The sequence below is a fragment of the Leptosomus discolor genome, chromosome 2 (assembly GCF_034619465.1).
Source record: "Leptosomus discolor isolate bLepDis1 chromosome 2, bLepDis1.hap2, whole genome shotgun sequence".
Lineage (NCBI taxonomy): Eukaryota > Metazoa > Chordata > Aves > Leptosomiformes > Leptosomidae > Leptosomus > Leptosomus discolor.
The window spans coordinates 18,261,126-18,279,563 of NC_141392.1; the positions used below are offsets into that span (position 1 = coordinate 18,261,126).

At 48.7% G+C, this 18,438-nt stretch overlaps 1 protein-coding gene across 1 annotated transcript; it reads right to left on the reverse strand.

The window, feature by feature from the left end:
* Positions 1-7,513: 7,513 nt before the first annotated feature.
* LBH (LBH regulator of Wnt signaling pathway) lies at positions 7,514-17,568 on the reverse strand. Its single transcript, XM_086460775.1, has 3 exons — positions 17,522-17,568; positions 16,611-16,713; positions 7,514-7,855 (listed from the first exon to the last, which is right to left on the reverse strand). The coding sequence occupies exons 1-3, from the start codon at positions 17,545-17,547 to the stop codon at positions 7,658-7,660; spliced, it is 327 nt and encodes a 108-aa protein (XP_086316901.1). The 5' UTR covers positions 17,548-17,568; the 3' UTR covers positions 7,514-7,657.
* Positions 17,569-18,438: the final 870 nt, after the last annotated feature.

Here is an 18,438-nt window from a genome sequence, read left to right on the forward strand (position 1 = left end):
AACTAGAAAGGATGCTGCATGGAGAGGAGCATATGGGCAGGATGCAGTCTGTGAAATGCTGCAGCAAGGACTTGCCGAGCAGCTCAGAAGGGCCCTGGAATGGGGCAGGACAGCTCGGGTGTCCATCCAGGAGCACTGGCAGGGTGCGTGGTGGCACCCAGCACGGTTCTCGCCTGCCCCATACGAACACCTGCCAGCTCTCCGCTCTACCACACACAAGCACCCACAGCAGATCCAGCCAGGAACTGGCATCTGAATGCTGCGGATTTTGGCAAATCCCATTTCAGCTCAGCTGAGTGTCCCATGGATAGACAGGTCATGAGATTGAACACTACAAAGTCCCTTTGTCCATGGGTGCAGGGCATAATAAGCCTGGCACAAATCAGCTGAGCCTGGCAGGGACTGACGAGCCCCTGCAAAGCTTTGCCTCAGTCCCATCATCAGGGCAAGTTTACACATGGAGCCCCCTCTGCCTCCCCCTCTTGTGAGGATATCCCAAATCTCATCAGCTGGTGCATTACTGGATTAAACTCACCAATCCAATGTCAGAATGTGCCAATTAAAAGGCTGTGCAGAGGGTAAAGCAAGCTATGAGTGCCGGAGCAAGGGAGGGTAGGGGGGCTGAGAGGCAAATCCCACATGCACACACGTGCGCTGCCCTCTCCGCACACTGGACAGGGTTCCCCACCCAAGGATGTAGGGCAAGCAGCTCCACCTCTGCAGCTTGCCCAACCACCTAACTTCAGCCAGCTCACCTCCACCCCGCGGGACGCAGGGGTGTTGCCAGCCTGGCCACCAAACAGGGGCTGTTTTAATGGGGGGAAATCCCGCTGCAGGTCTTGTTGAAGCAGGGGTGGGTCCTCACCCCTGCAGGCAGCATCCAAAGCAGGCTTGACAGCCACAGCACTAGCAACAACCACAGAGGAAAAGAGTCGTCAAACACTGCTCAGGAAGGCTTGCACTTGACAAATATTTGTTCAGCTGATTGTAACCCGCCCAGCTCATGCTTCTGAATGCAGAGGACCTGTGGGGAAGAGTTTTATCCCTTGTAATACAGTCACCCTTTTCTCCTCCCCCGACACAGCTGGAGAAAGCTGCAATCCTTGGCCACCTCCTTGCCCCAGCTGAGCTGCTCCCAGCATGGAGCACAGCAAGAGCAGTCTGTTATGTGGCAGTGACCACTCTAGGATTTTATTCCTGTGCTTCTCCTTGTATTGATCCCCACCTCTGCAGCCCAGAGCCAAAGGCATCAGCTGACGCCACCTCAGAGGAGCTGGGGAGCTGCCTCGTTGTAGCCGGCCGAGGTGCTGGCTGCTGCTTCATCTCTGCAGCTTGCAGTAGAACTGTGGGCTGTGTGCATGTGGTTCCCAGCAGGTATGCCACCCTGGAGGTGTTTGGGAAAGAGGTGCTTAGAGGCAGGACACACTCCAGGACTGATGGAGCAGGAAATACCCGGGCTCCTGAGCCAGCTGAGGGCAGAATAAAGAAGTATTGAAAACAAAAGCAAAGCTGCTGTAACATTTTTGTGCTTGGCTTCTGACATCCTTTCCCTCTCATACAGTTGACTTCCTTGCTTATTTTTATCAGATGAAGCTGATGGTCGCTGCTACGGTAACCCTGTGTGGTTACAGCTCTGGCAGTGAACAAGTGCTCAATGCATGTTTCCTTTGCGGCTTCCCTCCCCGCTCTGTCTTCCCACCCCTCAGGGCTCTCAAAATACTGTATTTGACTTTGTTATGCCTTAGTTGTGAACACTGCGTGTTGTGACAGGCAAGGGTTCACCCCACCAGGCTCTGCTTGCTTGGCTCACCAGCTACTGCTGTCTTCCCCCTCTTCTTGTCCTACCTTTGCAGTCTTTGGTGGGCAAAGTACAGGTCTCTGACCCCAAGTACAGGGCTGGGTTTTTTGTTTTAATATGGAAAAAGCACAAAACAACTCTTGCAGGAATAATAATGGGGGCTGGGGGAAAAAGCTCTTCGTTGAGAGAATAAAGTCTGATTTGAAACAAAAACGAAAATAATACTTCTCTTGCCTTGAGCCCAGTCCTTCCCTTTTTAGAGTCACTATAGGGAACGTGGGACCAGAGGAAAATAGGCTGGTGCTCTCTCCTACTCCACAGAAATGAGTTCATCTCCCAAGGCTTCCCACCAAGCCCAGATAGCAATGACCCATGACTCCTGCAGTGGCACCAGAGCCTCATCAGTGGATTTATCTGTGCTTCAGCCACACCAAATTAATTTCTGTTGATGGCATTTCACTAGCAAGAGTTATGGTTTGTTATACTTAAAGACCTTTTTGGGCTTTGAAGCTCTTCCCCAGCTTGTCTGTCACCAGTTCTGGCACCCAAACTGCACCAGGGTATTACAAGCAGCTACCCCAGGCTTTCAGCTGGTGCCATGGCCACTGGCACAGCATGACAAAGTCAAGCCCCACTTGCCCCTTCCTCCTGGTGAACTTACACCAAGCAAAAGTGCCTTTGGTAGTGCAGCCTCTCTTATTGCACCTTACAGCCCCATCCACATCCTCCTCCCCTGTCTGCCCCTTGCTACAGCCACCCACAGTGTCCTTCCTCACTTTGCAACAGCTCTCATTTTCTCCAGCTCTGCTCTTCACCACATTCACACATGGTGCTATCAACAGTCCTAGGCATTTCCTGGGTGAAGCAGGTTTCTCTACACCAAGTTCCTCCCGACATGCTGGGCCTGAAACCTTTTCCCTCCCCCTCCTAAAAACAATGCTCACAAGCTTTCATTTTTGCTGTGACCAGTTTGAGCTTACTTCAGCAGAGCTGCTCTCCAGCTAGGCTTGCACATCCTTTCTGAAGGTGGATGAGAGCTGTAGAAAAGAGACACTTTTTTAACCAGAGTGGCTGAAAAGCCAATGTCACTGTGCTATTGACACTGCTGGACGCCAGTAGGGCCTGGGCAGAGCTGTGGCTCAAGGGATGCCCCATACCTTCACACATGGCCCTTCTGCCGTAGGGAGCTCTGGCACACTTCACCTCTACCCAAGCATACCCAGGCAAAGAAACCCTAAACAGGTCATAACAGTACCCACCCACCCTCACCCTTTAATCCAGCTTTTCACCAGGAGATCCTGAAACACAGCAGCAACAACCTTGCAGCAAGATGGGTAGACACATACATGCAATGTGCTCCTTGAAGCACAGACGCATTTACACAGATGCCACCAACCGTAGAGGCATTGGAAAGGTGCATAATTGAACACAGCAGTGCCTCTCTCCAGTCCAGAATCAGATCTTTGCTTTTCTAAAACCATTCCTTTTCTGTCCAAAGATCAGCAAAAAGGGTTCTTTTGAACCATGAAACGCCCAGAGCTTTTCTCCTCAGGCAAGGATTTAGGGATAGTAATTCCGCTTGGTGCCCAGGATTGGTTTTTGAGAGCTCAGAGCACATGCATTACAGGTCGCTGCTCCTTGCATCCTTCAGTTTGTTCCAGATGACTAGGCCAGCATTTGGGGGATTTTGGTTTGGTTTTGATTGCGCTTCAAGGCATCTCAAAGCAGGTCAACATCACAGGAGTGAAACTCCATGTCCTCAGCTGCTGTGAACTTCCTACAGGGACTAAAACAGGAAGGAAACAGCTCGCCTGGCAGCTGGAAGGCAATGCTGGTTCTCCTGTTGCTTGCAATAAGGAGCATGGACTTAGACCTGCACTAAGTGGACCTGCATCCAGGGGGTGGGTGCTCCCCATGTGCAGCACTGATGGTGAATTCGCTCTGCACTCCTGCAGAGCAACAGTTTTGTCTAACTGTACCCAAACATAGGCAAAGCTAGATGCCAAAGTACATCTGCACAGTGTGTTTCAAGTGACTGTGTGCTTTGTTGAAGCCGAACAGAAGTGGATACACACCAAAAACAATAAATGAAATACTAGGGAGAGTGAACACAGGCTGAACTAAGCAGGGCAGCAGTGCACAGCTTGCTGTGTCATCCATTGCAATGCTAGGACAAAGCTTTGAGGAGGACAAATGCCTCACATTTAAACAAAAGCCAGGAGAACATTGCTCTTTGTGCAAAGAAAGCTCCATATGCCACCCATCAAGTCCTTGGGATGACTCAGGGTCACCCATTCAGCAGCAACCCCATTTTCATTTGTTGATACAAGTTCCAGTTTGACCATAATAGCTAGAGATTGCCAGGAAAGAGCCCCCTTCCCACCATCACTGCTCCAGACTGATACAAGGCAGACCCCCAGGTAGAGCAAGCCCCACTCAGAGGCCAGCCCTTCTGGTCTGCCCCCAAAATAGCATGATGCATCCGGAAACAAAGTGAGTGGCTTCATTCTGACATGAGCCTGAAAAACCCATTCGTATGAAGCACATGGAAGTAACAGACAAGTTCAATTCATTTGCAGTTTCCCTAACCAGTACTGTATTTTAATCAAAAACATTCTGGGGCAGGACTAAGTATCTTCACTGATTTCAGACCAGCACTTCATCTTGCAAACGTTGCAGCAGCATTACAAGGAAAGTAACTCCTTGCTTAAGAATGGGAAGAAATCAAGGCACCTTAGCTAGAATCTGACTGAAGAAAAGGACAGGCAAACTTCAACATTGCATTTATGCTTCCATGGCATAAAACATCCATGAGGGTTAAGCACAATACAGTTTATCTTTGAATCGTGGGGCTCATGTCGAGCATGCCCTCAGTTCAAGCATTAAATCTGAGGGTCATTAGTTAGTGTATTTAAACCAGTCTCATGTAAACATGGCATTGTAGCCTAGGCCCAGCTTGTTTGCATAGGTAAGATTAGTCTGTTACTTGCCAAATCACAGGAACTTCTCTCCATGTATCTAAAAGATAGGGGTATTCCAGAGCATTTGCTTCTTATCGCCTGGTTTTAGTGGAAAATTTAATCTCATTAAGTACACAATTTGAAATACTGAATCCTGGTGTGGTCGGATTTCTACACCCAGGACACTGCCTTGATACCAAACAAGTTCAGAATTGCACTCAGAAATGCTATTTCCTCCAGGTCTTTTCCTCTGACTGCAAGCTGTAGCATATAGCCATTGGTGCGTGGCAAGGTACGACAAACTACTCAAGAGCAGCTGACCTCTAGATCCAAAATGGCCAAATCAGACAAACCCAGCAAGCTCAAATGAGACCCTAAAAGCACACAGCACGCAAGACTTACCTTCAGGCTTGTTGCTCATGGCAGAGTGAGAGCATGCACAGGGAACATGCACAGATCAGATATTTGCATTAGTCTTGCAAGTCAGCACACCTCAGACATGAAACAAGGGCTGGGTCATTATCTGGAAGGCTGACCATCCCAACCTGCTTTGGCAGTAAGAATAAAGCCAGCATGTTTGGAAAGCATTTTCAAACTTTATTTACAACTGTCACAGTGACAAAAATGTAGTTTGAAAAAAATGCTAGCTTCTCCCTGAGGCTCAAAAAAGAATTACAGAAATATAGAATGTATATTATACAACAGGAGGCATTTTACTGGAGTGCTTTGTTCTTTAGATACGTTCAACAACAAATAGAAATATACACAATACTTCCAAAAAAAGGATGCAGACAGAAATATGCAAGTCTTTAGGGCAGACAGCAGGTCTGAAGTCCAAGGATTGCCATCTCATTGCTGCCCACATGGTAATATCTTTGATATACAGCTTTGACTTGGTGGTACAGACAGTAGAGACCAATAGAGAGTAACACTTAGAAATAAGATGACTGGCTGGTATGCAGGTGTACAAGCTCATTCCAGTAAGACAGCAAGACTAGAACAAGTGTTACAGACACAACAGCTGAATCCATTGTTAGAGAAAATGGTATCACCACATCACGACCGTTCGGTGCTCAACCATCCACCAAGACTGGCAGGGAGCATATATAACTGGGTCTGCATTGCTGGACCAGAGACCAGACGCAGTGTAGGAACACTGAATTTCCCCTGCTTTGTGCCAACTCCTCTCCAAACTCCTATCTGTCTGAAACAGTTATGCAGAGCTGATAAATTATTGCCATTATGTTTAAACATAAGCAAGACAAGACTAAAACAATCCTGCCAATATGTTAAAAGCAGTTCCCAACCCCCACCAGCGTTTAACTACTCATGAGGTATTAAAAATACAAATACACACATGTCCAAATAGATTTTTAAAATGGAACCAGTTATAAGCAAAGGGGGGTGGCATTGGGATTATTATGAAAGTTTGGTTAAGGCCTTGACATTTCTTTTTCTCTTCCATGACCCCAGATTTGGTTTAGGTGGTAACTGTTCTCATCCTATCCCAAGACCAACTGGCTCCTGAGCTGGTCCCTGAAGCTGCGAGATCACTACTGTCCAGGAAAGCAGCTGGTTACCCTGTCTGGCAGCAGACTGGCCTCCTCCCCAAATGGAGACAGACGACTTCTCCTTGAAGCAGGATATGGTGAATAGAACACAACCACAGACTTTGCAAGCCAGTCTGCACTTCAAACAGCGATGAATGTTTCGCCCTTGCTACAAAGCAGAAAGACATCTTATCTCAGGACACCTGGGCTAATCCTCTCCCAACAGATCCCTCCTGCAACACCCCCCTTTCCCATCGGTGATCCACACTAGATGTGGTGTTTCATCTTTGGATTACCTCCAGGTCTGGCAGCACTCCATAGCATGCACACCCCTACCAGCCTGTCCTGCACTGAGGAGGCCTTGCAGTGCAAAGCTGGAGGAAATCCCCAACCCCATCCCTCAAGTCCATTGACCAGCAAGTTGGAGGCATGAAACCCTACAGCCTCAAAGACACCAAGGTAAGGAGGCATAACCTCCACCCTCTGACTTTGGACACTGTACAAGATGAGACCAACCACAGCAGCCTCAGCAAATAGGAGAGAAAAATCTGAGGTGTTCAAACCTACATGAGCTCTTGCTGCAGACAGAAGCATCTTTACATCCAATGCGCATTACCTCACACTAACCACCTGCAAGATAAACTATGGCCTTGCAGCAGAGATGACAAGCAGCAGCCTAACATTATCCTGCAAACACAGCTGTTCAGCACTGAAGAGTCTAAAGGCAAACAGAGAGGGGAGAAAACAGCTTTGGGAAAAGTGGCTGGAAAACAGGCTCAACAGCAAGAGCAAGAAACCCAACTACTCCTATGGACACTCACCTTAGCCTACGAGATGCCGAACCGAGGAGAGCTACAGGTCCCTTGTCAGTACAGCATTTAGCCATGCTTCACTATGAACACCCTTCCACCCCACCCAACACACAAAATGGAAGCTGTAAGAAAGGCAAATATGAGAGATTACAGCTCTGTTCTCATACTTTTCACCAGAGGCAGGTCCCAGCCAAATGCTGCTGCCTCCGACTTTCCTCCCCCTCCCCAAGCTCCCCCCTCCAGTGGTCCTCACATGGTCACCCTCTGCCATGTGCTTGGAATTTCACTGCTGCCTCCGCCTCGGAAAAATACAGATAATGATCTCGAGAACAGCAAACATTTCTCTGCGTTACTTCCTTCCTTCCTCAGGAGGTCTAGTGACACTGAGGGCTTCAGTTCTCAATACAGAGAATACAAAAAAACTAAGATCTCGCAGGTGCAAAATTGAACTTGTCTTTTTTTTAAAAAAAGACTTTCAAAAGAAGTGTGGCTCTTCCTTCAGAAGGGTGCAGTCCCTTGCCTTTCCTCAGATGCCATTTATTGCTCCTTGTTGTCCTTCTTTGCATCTTCACAGTTTTCTTCCTCCTCTTCCTCCTCCTCCTGCACAAGGAACTCTTCAGGTGGCCATCTCAGCTCACCGCTCTCCACATCACCGTCCGTCGGCTCCACCACAATTGAGGGCAGGCGGTCCTTCAGCTTACAGTAACGGTCAAAGTCTGAGGGATCAGGGAAGATCTGAAAGAGCCAAGAAACAGTCTGTGAGAGGGGCTGCGTTCAAGCAGTCTTACCCAAAACCCAACTCAAGACACTCGGGTCTTCGGGGCAGACCAGCCTGGACACAGAGTAAACCACCGAATGATGGGAAGACTCTTGAACTTGTAAACAAGCTTCTCTAATCTCAGTACTGGAAATGAGCACTGCCTAAGAGGTTTCCAAAGCACATGCTTGCTTAGATAGTGCTCAGCAAATAGGCACCTGCCCTTTCGAGTATTTATCCAAAGGCCTCACCCCACAGTCCCCCCCCACCGCTTCTGCATTAATGCTCATAAGTTTGCACAGTGAGCTATCTTGAGCAGAGAATCTGAGATCTCATTTCCTGCTGCTGGTCAAGCTGCACACAAGAACAGGCTTGTGCTCCAGGCTCTGCTGCTGGAAGGGAGAGGAGGCATGTGGCAACTCAGTGACAGAGCACTCCAGACCTTGCAGCAAGGGCCACAGCACTGGACTGAAAGAGAAGTTCAGCTACATTTTAGAGATGATTTTGGTAGTGTTCTGCATGCTACAGCTGCCATACATCAGCAAGTAAACTCAGCAAGATTACACTAATTTTATGGAAGGGTTGGAGACTGGAACATATTTCTTCAGGCAGAATGTACCTGTGGCATAGCCAGCAATCATGCACCCTATTCCTCCTGCAAGGAATATGAGGACCTCCTTATCTACAGCCCCCACAATGTGCACAGGTAATCACCTTACTACTTCCCTCGCACCCATAGCTTGCCACATGGATGCACAAGCTCATGCACTGCAGCAGTACCAGGGCCCATACTCACTGGCAGTGCCACTGGGATGCACACTTTGCCTCAGTTCCTAGTAGGATCAAAGACACAGGTACAGGAAAAACTGCCACCGCAGTGCAGTATTAGCAGGAGCTTTGTATGTCTAGATTGCAACGTGAACAGAAAAGGTTGCTGTTACTTATAGGGATGCCCTACTAGGGGAACAGCTTCAAATGCCAGCTCATCTGAAAAAGAACTGCTGGATGACAAGAACCAGTTGCCACATCAGATCCCCTGGTTGGTAACCAGAAGATGAAACAGTTATCACCTGTATCTTTCAAACAATTTTATCAGAATGCCCATTTCATCTTACATTGCATTTAAACACCCCAAAGAAGATGACAAAAAGCATTTTCCCCTCAAGATTGTAGGTGGAGTGAGAAGTCAGGCACTGTACTCTTCTTCAAACACCAGCTGCATTCAAGTGAGCCATAACAGCATCCTTGCAGGGAACAGCACCAGCACGTCCAGCCTCTGACAGGCACACTGCTCACAGATGCCTCAGTTTGAGACCAAGATCTGGTCTGATTTGACCTTTGTGGTTCCAGTTACAAAAGCAGGTTCCCCATCCAGGAGCCCTGCCACGAAGCATCATTCTCCTCATGCCAATCATGCAGGTACCCACCACCTTGGGAAGCCCTGGCCCAAACCCCAAAGTGGAACAACATCCTATCCACTTGTTCTTCAGCTTAGCGACTACTAACTGCACCATTACCTCCTTGTCAATATTCAGTCTTCTACTGTTCAGCCACATTTCTCCCTCACATCAAGCTTTGTGGCAACCAGGCTACCAATCTAAGAAAGCAGGCGAGTTGCTACTTAATGCAAAGTCAGGCAAGGTAACTGAAGGCAATGCACAACACAGGGGCTGTTTTTGCATACATCCATCTGATCCTGGGGACAGTGCTGCAGGAGTCTAGCTCCCACTACAGCATCCACCATCCATATGCTTTTCAGGTGCACAGCAAGCAAGGAGTGAGCAAGGTCTTTGAACACGGCCACGTTAACGTAGGCATTGCAGCATGAGCTACTTGCTATTAGTCACTCCCAGCACAAGTGAGGCAGTAACCATTTCTTGGAGGTTGGTGGCTTCTGCTTGGCCAAACAGAGGCAGTTTCAGACATGTGGTGAATCACTGGAACTACAGTCAGTGGCTCTTAAGCATCAACTTGTTATCTAAACTCAGGATAGGAAAAAAATACCCTTGACATTACATGGTTTAGAAGGCTGCAATGGAAAAAAAAATGTAGTTCAGGAGGTTACATAAGCTGATAATGTCATGAAAATAGCCTCCTGTGCAAGAAAAATAGCAGTATAATAATTAAACTAACCTTTGGCTGCTATCATTTTAAGCACATTAGGTCAAATTGGAGCAATTTCTTTGAAAATAGCCTGCCAGATTTTTTTTCCAGAAACTAAGTAAGTAGTAGTCATTTCCTTACAAACAAATATCCCCGAAATGTGGTGTGCAGCTTTTTTAATAAAAAACCCTAGTACAATCTTATCTCAAACAGCTGCAGGACAGGCCGAACCCAAGAAGGTCAGGATTTTTTCCACTAAGTCATGCTTTTTAATTGTCAAGGCAGCATGAAGTGAGATGTTGCAACTGCACTTTCAAGGGGTGTGGACAGTCAATGGAAAAAATACACAAAGGCAGATTTCCTCGCATGTGACAAGCAGAGTGACACAGCAGGCCAAGCACAGGGACTGAAGGAAAAAGGGTTTCAGATTAAGACTGTTTGCACATCTTGTGGAAGGTGGCTGGAAAAGTTATCCCAGCCAGCCTCTCCACTCACTCCAAAATAAGCTGGATTGCCAGACTCTTTATAGAAAAAGATAAGCAAGCACCAGCCTTCTGCTGTCTGACACCAGTAGTGCCGTGCTGCATTTGTTGGTCCCATATGCGTAATCTGGTCCCACTCCAGATTTAGACAATGGGAAGAAAGAAAAAAACTCCAAAACTTGTAGCAAGGTCCCCACTGGGAATGCAGCAGCTCAGCTCTGACCTGTGAGCTCTGCACCCTTTTGCACAGCAGCCAGGACAGCTTGCATAGCAAAACCTGCCTACAAGCCTTTCTGCTCACATCACCCAGCTCGGTCACATGGGAGGAAGACTTTGCATCTCTCCACCACCCAAAGAGCACAGCAGCAAGGAGTTAACTTCTCCCCCTCATTAGTCAGAGGAAGCCACCTTGCACACAGCTGAAGCAGATACCTACTTTTGGCTGATCTGGTCACTTGATGGGGGACAAGTGACAACCACCAACTGGTTGTGAAGGCTACCTAAGAGCAAACTGAGCAGCAATTAAAAAGCATCTTTCTCCCCCTCACTTGCACAATACAGCACAAGGGGGTGCAACTGCTTCTGCAGAGCCCCCTTCTGTGTCCAAGCCCCAACTCCTGGCCCATGGAGAGACACATCTGACACCTTTAGAGCCCACAGAGGACATGTATATATTGCTTCTTACACTAAACACAGCTTCTCACTCACAGCAAGACTGGTTTTCACAGGCCTCTCCAGATTATGTTTTGGGAACTGCTCTCCTCATGGACTAATCCAGACCACATTCAAATTGACCAAGCTCTTGCCTTGCAGCTGGAAAGGGCAGTGAAAAGCAAAACTTGAAACGAAAGCTTGAAATGATTTTAGAAAGATCATGTTTGCCTCTGTTTCGGATGATCTAGCTCTTCTATCCCTGAATGAAGTCTTGGCAACAAGAATGGAAAGTTTTCATTGCCCTGAGGAGGCTCGTACTCTCTCTCAGCATTCACAGGGATGGAGAAACACCAAAAGCAGGAGAGATGTCAGACAATTAAGAGGATTAGCTCAGCACTACCATAATCCAAGTGACACTTGTAAATTCAAAACAACTTCCACATGTGTACTCCATACCAACACCCATAGTTAAAATGCCTGTCTCTCCTCCCATGGGGCTGAAAACTATTTCAATTATATTACACAGAGACTAAGGCAATGAGATCTTTCCAAATTAAGCTACTCTTTTGGAGGAAAGCTTTGCTTCGTTGTGCTTAATACAAGACTGAAAAGTCTGTACCAAGAGGCATATGACTTCAGGTACAGTATACACCATGAGTGTACCCACATCACTCATCCTCCCAGTACTAAAAAGCTAAGTTTTGTATCTCTTCAGCAGTATCAAGCCAACATTTCAAAACCCAAATCAGCATTTAAGTTCTTAAAATAAAACTTTACTGCCATTGAGAAGCATGGCAAGCTCATTTCAGGAAATATTTAAATCATCTCTCAGTGTCCTCTTTGGAGGAATTTTCCAGCTATAAGAAACAGTGCTAACACATACGTTTACCCACACAGTAGTCATGACTTGAAACTAAGCTCCATCTAGTACGCACACAGCAGCCTGTGACTGATGTTTACAAACTATGTATGACAAGTCCCCAGTCATAGACAGATTGCCCTGTCTTGGGGGACAGTGGCATGGAAACTTCATACACCATAACTATTTTCCACCAGAGTAACACTGCATCAAGCAGGGAGGAAAAAACATACACCGAGATGTTCTGATTAGCTGCTGTCTTCAGTTTGCATTTCAGTGGAACACTTTTTTGCATAGCATAGCTGCAAACATGATTAGTTTTGGCTCTGTTTATCCCATATCCTGCTTCTGCCTTCACTTAAGGCCCCAGACCCAGAAACATACATTGATTCAACCTACTAATCTTTTCAAGTAACCATGCTTTGGATGTGCTACATGAACAAGTTATCCTAAACTCACTTGCCATCACCAACTTTTTTCAGCCCAGTCTCAAGACACAGTAGCAAGTGCCAGCTCTAATACAAGACCTCCCCTGCACAAATCAAGGCTGCACCAACATGAAGCACCTTACAAGCAAACAAAACAATTACAGACGAAGCTCAATTTCCACGCTTTGCCATCAGCCCCTGGCTCAGTAACATGTTGGCCCCCCAGTTTCACTGGGGAGATGCAGCAGGTGCAGCTCAAACCCCTCAGCACCAAGCACCACAGCTCCTTGGGAAAATCAGTGCTTTACTGGTGCTGGTGAGGTGTTGCATTCACTAAAAAACACTTCCCCAACAAGACAGACAACCCAAGCTTTCAACATAGACACTGGATGGAGCGTTAAGCCTATTTACCTAGATTCAGTCAGTCTGACATGATTCACAGCTAGCTGTGGCTGTGATTAACCTAGACACATCCCAGCATGATGCGATCATGACTTAAAGAGCTCAAGCTCCCCATGACAACCAAACCCCAGCTGATGGCATGAGGCAGGCTCAGCCTCCACAGGCCAATCTCTTAAAAGGGACTCTAAGGTCCCAGAGGACCAGCAAGCCAGCCAGACAGCTGGTCTGCAGCAAAGCAGCAAGCTCAACTCAGGACACAGCATTTGCTCAAAATAAACACTTTGGGCACCAAAGTGTTTTCAGTTGTGCTCAGACCCCGCTCCACTTCCAAGAATCAAGGCAGGATTCAGGTTAAGGCACCGTTTCGACAACAGCTCCACGAAATGATTCAGCCCCAGTTTCAGTAGCATCGTTCATGCTGCTGTGAGACAGGATCAGAAGACAAGCTGGCAGAGTGCTGATGAGGCTTTTCAGAGAACAGGTATATGTAGGGGCTGGAAAACAGCAAACAGGACATTAGCTCTGACTGGCAGCAAAAAAGGCCCAGCTCACCAGAGATCACCAGGCAGGAAGCACACAAAGCCCTCCATCCCTCCATAGGCACATCTGTGTGTAGCAGGGGCATCTTGAGCCATCAGCTGCATTTCAACGAGTTTTTTGTTTAGTAAGTCCCATGGGAATTATGGGACATCTATTAAAGATCCAGAAATAGCTCTTCACTGCAGGCACAAGACCCAGCATGACATCATCTCTTCAGCTGCATCTTCTGTTTTGTCTATGCCACCCTGTTCTGAGACTCATCCCCCGATTTCACCATTCACTCCTGCTCAGGCCCTTTACATCTGTTGGCTGAACCATCTTCAGGGGGCTCAGAGAGCTTTATGTTGCAAATACAGTAATAAAAGCTGCTTCACAAAGAACAGTTTTGAAATTAGCACATTAGCTTACAAACATTTTGCGTACTAACTAGAAAAAGGCATTTCCACACTAAGAAAGCATATTTTGCAAGTGAAACTGTACAAATTACTAAGCCTAGACAGGCAACTCTTATCACTGGTAAGACTTCTGTAGTCCGAGTTTCCACATCATTGCTTAAAAAGCAGTGATGGCCAGCCCATGAAAGGCCAGGAAGCTTCACACCTTCACCTAATGTCTAGACAGACAGACACTCCAGGGCACAAGCAGAGGCAAGCAGGTGGGGGAGGCAGAAGGAAAAAGTCAACAAGCCAAGTTCCCCCCATAACCAGTGACACAGACAAGAGCTCTGAAGTTTAGTGAACCCCACAGGACAGAGGAATCAGATTGCTGAAGTTCATATTCAGGGTATGAGTTTGTTTCTTCAGTTTACTTCCAAGTAAAGGCAAAACTACTTTGAAACAGTACTGTTGGTAGGACAGAGACTGATGTGCTTTACAGGTCCAGTAAAGCTGCTGTACCATCTCCTCTGGTACAGACAGTTCCATGTCTGCATATGGTGGCAGAAGCAGCCCCCAAGCTCACAGCTAGCACCCTATGGCCCAACTCCCAGGCAGTCCCTGCTCTACACAGCCTGATGGGAGACATTTTGAAGCTGGGTTCAAGGTCATCTCTGCAGTAAAGTAAATCCAAGTTCTACTACTAGAACAAGAGAAACTTGTAGCTAAAAGTTTGCCTTTCCCAGTTCTGGTTCCACTTTTTTTTGCCTCTCATAGCCAGCCAGGGGCTATTACACTCACATTGTGAGTGCCCAGCTCCAACGAGTGGAGGAAGATGTTGCAGCTTAGAACAACAAGCCTCAGTGTAGGAGCAGTCATGCTCCATTAGCCCTGTCTGGTTTTAAGTTATTGCACTACAGCCCTCAGACTAGCATACAATTTTCCATGTACCAAACTCTCCATCAGCAAGATGAAGCACCAAGTGCCAAAGCCTGAGGTAGAACAAAGAGTTCACAGTGCAATTTGCATCAGATTTGTCCTTGCTGTTCTAACTTGAGTTTTCAGCCCTTTAAGGATTCTTTCAACTTACCTTTATTTACACTGTGACATTCTCAACCCAGCAGCCACAGGAGGAAGGCTGGAGCCTGTTCCTCAATCCTCTTTACACTAACCTGATTTAGAGACACCTCATACACAGCCCAAAAACCGCTAGTGCCCCATCAGGATCTTCCCTTTCAACATCACAACCCTTGCTGCCATCAGTTTGGCTTGCATCAAGGTAAAGTACTGGCAGGCAGTTCCCAGCTCTTGCAAGCATTTGAAAAAAGTCATCTATGACTAGACCACTACAGACAAGAGATCCAAGGTGCAAAAATCCCTGCATAGATATGAGTTGCCAGCATTTATGACTCACACACCTTCAAGTTCAGATGATCCACTCAAAACTGAACAGGCCTGTTCCCCAGTTGGCCCAAACAGACTTATCAAGGTCATTAGCACTTGGGGAAAAAAACTCACTGAAGCAATCATTAGAATAAGCAGGGCACCTAGATTCTGCCTCTCACTGGAAAATTTGGATAGAGGAGTTTGACCTGAGTGGGTTAAGCCTCTTCATGTAGTGACCCATAAAGACAACTGAACATCCCAAGCAGGCTAGTTAAGATTGCTTCAGGTTTAAAAACCATTCTCATTGCTGTACACTCCCTCTACAGGAAAGAGAGGCCATGTACTTTCCACTAACTCAAGCACTGAAGCACAGCACAGCTATTTCCACACACAGGCAACAAAGCAAACAACTTGCACTATTCAAATCCAGAATTCTGACCAAAAAAAGCAATGCATCCCCTTTTCCTCCCTGCAGCTTTGGCTTCCACTGGAGGCCTCAGCCATGGCCCAAAGTTCAGCTGATTTCATGCATCAGTGCACTGTTACTGCCTTGTAGCTCATTTTTCAGGCGTAAGTATGCAAGCATACAACAGCACACATCACTCGAATGCACACTTAGAGCAACTGCCTCTGTGCAGGCTGTGTAACATCTGCAAATGAAGAAACCTGCATGAGGATCTGTTGATAATGCACCCAACACACAGACCAGATGCAAGTCATCTGCATGCACTCAGCAACTGTGCTAAATCTCATCAACAAATCTCTGGAAGAGTAAGAAAAAATGGCTCTAGCAGGCTAACATGCACGACTCACCCTTTGATTAACTATAAGCTAGGAAATGAAAGGGATACGGAGACTAAAGGATTAAGGCTCAAGCTAGTTTCTAAGACCACTTCTTCACCCTAGTCATTGATCTAGAGGTTAATAGCCAATTACATTGTTCAGAACTTTCAGAATGAACGCAGCTCATGCCCTCTGGTATAATATCTCCAGTGACATTTCAAGGCTTGTTTAGGCTGAGTCTGGCCTCACTGTATCTTACAGAAGACTGTTAACCCTCTCCAATGGGCCCATGAGTCGGAAAGACAAAGAAATAGATTTAAAAAAAAAAAATCTAAGTGCCACAAACAACTCCCTCCTGCTCTAGGCAGATCATTTGTATGCCATGTTACAAAGACCTCAAGAGTCCTCTCAGGTGGGCGAGTGGTGCAAACCCTTCTTTAACTGATCTCCCCATCTCCCACTGCACCCCCATGAACGTTCAATGAGCAGGGGCTTGAACACTTCAGAAACAACCAAGTCCTTTGCCAATCTGGTCTGATACTGAGGGATATTTTAGACAAGCAGCCCCTGCCAAGCAAGCATTCCAGCCTGTTGACTAGTTCTCACTACAGCAAGACCTGCTATTAGGTTGGGCTATGAAAAGGTACATTAGACCGAGTTTGCAGTCCAGTCCAGGCAATTCCATAGGGGATTACTGCCTTAGCAGCCAGCAAAGCACTCACCTGATAGGACAAGCCGTCCTTGCGGGGGCTTAGCCCAATCTCATCCATAGCTGGGGTATTCATCATCACTTCAGTCATTTCAGCTGTTCTCAGATAATCAGAGCTAGAAACAAAAGACAGCATTCAAATGATCTGAGGGGCTCCAGAAGGGCTGAGCAAGATGTAAGTAGCATCGGGAAAGAAAAGCAATCAGAAGAGGCTGTCGGCAGTCTCTGGTCCCTTCCTTCCTGCCCCCCCTTGGAAGGGGATGGAAAAAACTCAGCACCTCGTAAACCGGCGCTACAACCCCTGCGCCTGGGAGCAACTCCCTGACTTTCTCCCCAAGAGCAGAGCGCAAGAACACCTCGGGAAGCTTTAACAGCAGCAGTTCACTGTTCACTCCGCTTCCTCCTGCTCTGCCCCCTAAGGGGGGGGGAAGTAAAAAACTCATAGCAAATAAGTGGAAGCGCTCGTTAATTTTTTTGAACGGGGGGTGTTGGATCTTTTTAAGCTGTGTGCTTTACCTCCTGCTGACTTATTTTACAACCTCAGGGACTTCCACACCAGCGGAGCGCACGGCGCCAATTCCGGCTCTGCTTTTACAGCCTTAATGGTATTTCCAGCTCGAGAAAGTGAAGTGAGTTCCCACAGCTCGCAGTTCCTCTATTGCGTCTCACCCCGCTACTGCTCAGCTCGCATCGGCCGGCGTGTGTGTGTGTGTGCCCCGCCGCCACCAGCCTCTTCTCCCCCACCCGCGGAAAATCACCTCCCGGGAGTTCACGCCGCCCCGCCTCCTCCCGGGGCACACGCCCGGGGGTCAGATATAGCCCCGACAGACCCGCGGGGGCTCCGCTGCACGGCCCCAGCAGCGGCCCGCTGGGGCAGAGCCCCCCGCCCGCCATCCCCCCTCCCCGCGGGAAGCGCCCACTCACCAGGGCAGGGGACACAGCACAGACATGAAGTCCCGGCGGAGGCTGCCCCGCGCCCGGGGAAGGGGGGATGGGGTGGCGGGAGGGGCACCCAGGCGCTGCCCTGCGAGCGGAGCGGCTCAGCGGTACCGGCGGACGCCGCTGCTGCGCTGCCCGGGACTGCCCTTCCCGGCCCGAACCTCTGCTGCCGCTGCCGCCTCCCGTCTGAGCCCAGAGGGTGCCGCCGCGTCGCCTTAAATAGCCCCTGGGGGGCGGAGCCCCGGCCGCGTCCCCGCCCCCCCCGCTTGACGTCAACATTTTCATGAATGGCTTCGGTGCGCACCGCCCGGGGGGGGCGGGGGGTGTGGGTGCGTGTTCCCGCGTTCGCCCGGCCTTGCGAGCGGGAGGCGGTGGCGGGCTCCGCTCGGCGGGCATCACCACCCGGGCCGGGGCTGGGTTTACATCCGCGGGAGGCGAGCCCCCCTGTTCACGGTGCTGACAGCGGGGGGGGGGGGCTTAGCCGGAGCGTGGGCCGGGCCGCTGCCGCTTCCCCGCGTCGGGAGCGTCTGCCGGAGCCCCCTGGGGGGCTCCGGCAGACGCTCCCGACGCGGAGAAGGGGCAGCGGCCGCCCAGCCCCGCTGTGAATCAAGAAGGGGAGAGCGCAGGAGGAGGAGGCGGCGAATCCCTTTCCCGCCCGGGCACCGCTATAGGTGAAGAACCTTTCCTTCCCGACCCCAAACTGCTGAAAGGCATCTTCGAGTGAAAGGCCCGGGCACCCCCAAACCCAGCTGAAGTCCTGTGTGCATCCGGCTGCTGACGGTGCTCACGCAGCTCCCTGAGGAACGGGCTGTGTCCGGGACGGGCCAGGCCCACTAAGGCTGCCGAGAGATGCCCGGTGGTTTTGGGGACAGCCCTCCCTTCTCTTTTTTTTCTCACCCAGT

Excerpts from the sequence above, each read along its gene's own strand:
- LBH (XM_086460775.1), bottom strand. The coding sequence starts at position 17,547 with ATGTCTGTGCTGTGTCCCCTGCCCTG. Across the intron at positions 16,714-17,521 it reads GTGCTGTGTCCCCTGCCCTG|CTCTGATTATCTGAGAACAG; the intron begins GTGAGTGGGCGC and ends TTTTGTTTCTAG. Across the intron at positions 7,856-16,610 it reads AGGACGGCTTGTCCTATCAG|ATCTTCCCTGATCCCTCAGA; the intron begins GTGAGTGCTTTG and ends TGGCTCTTTCAG.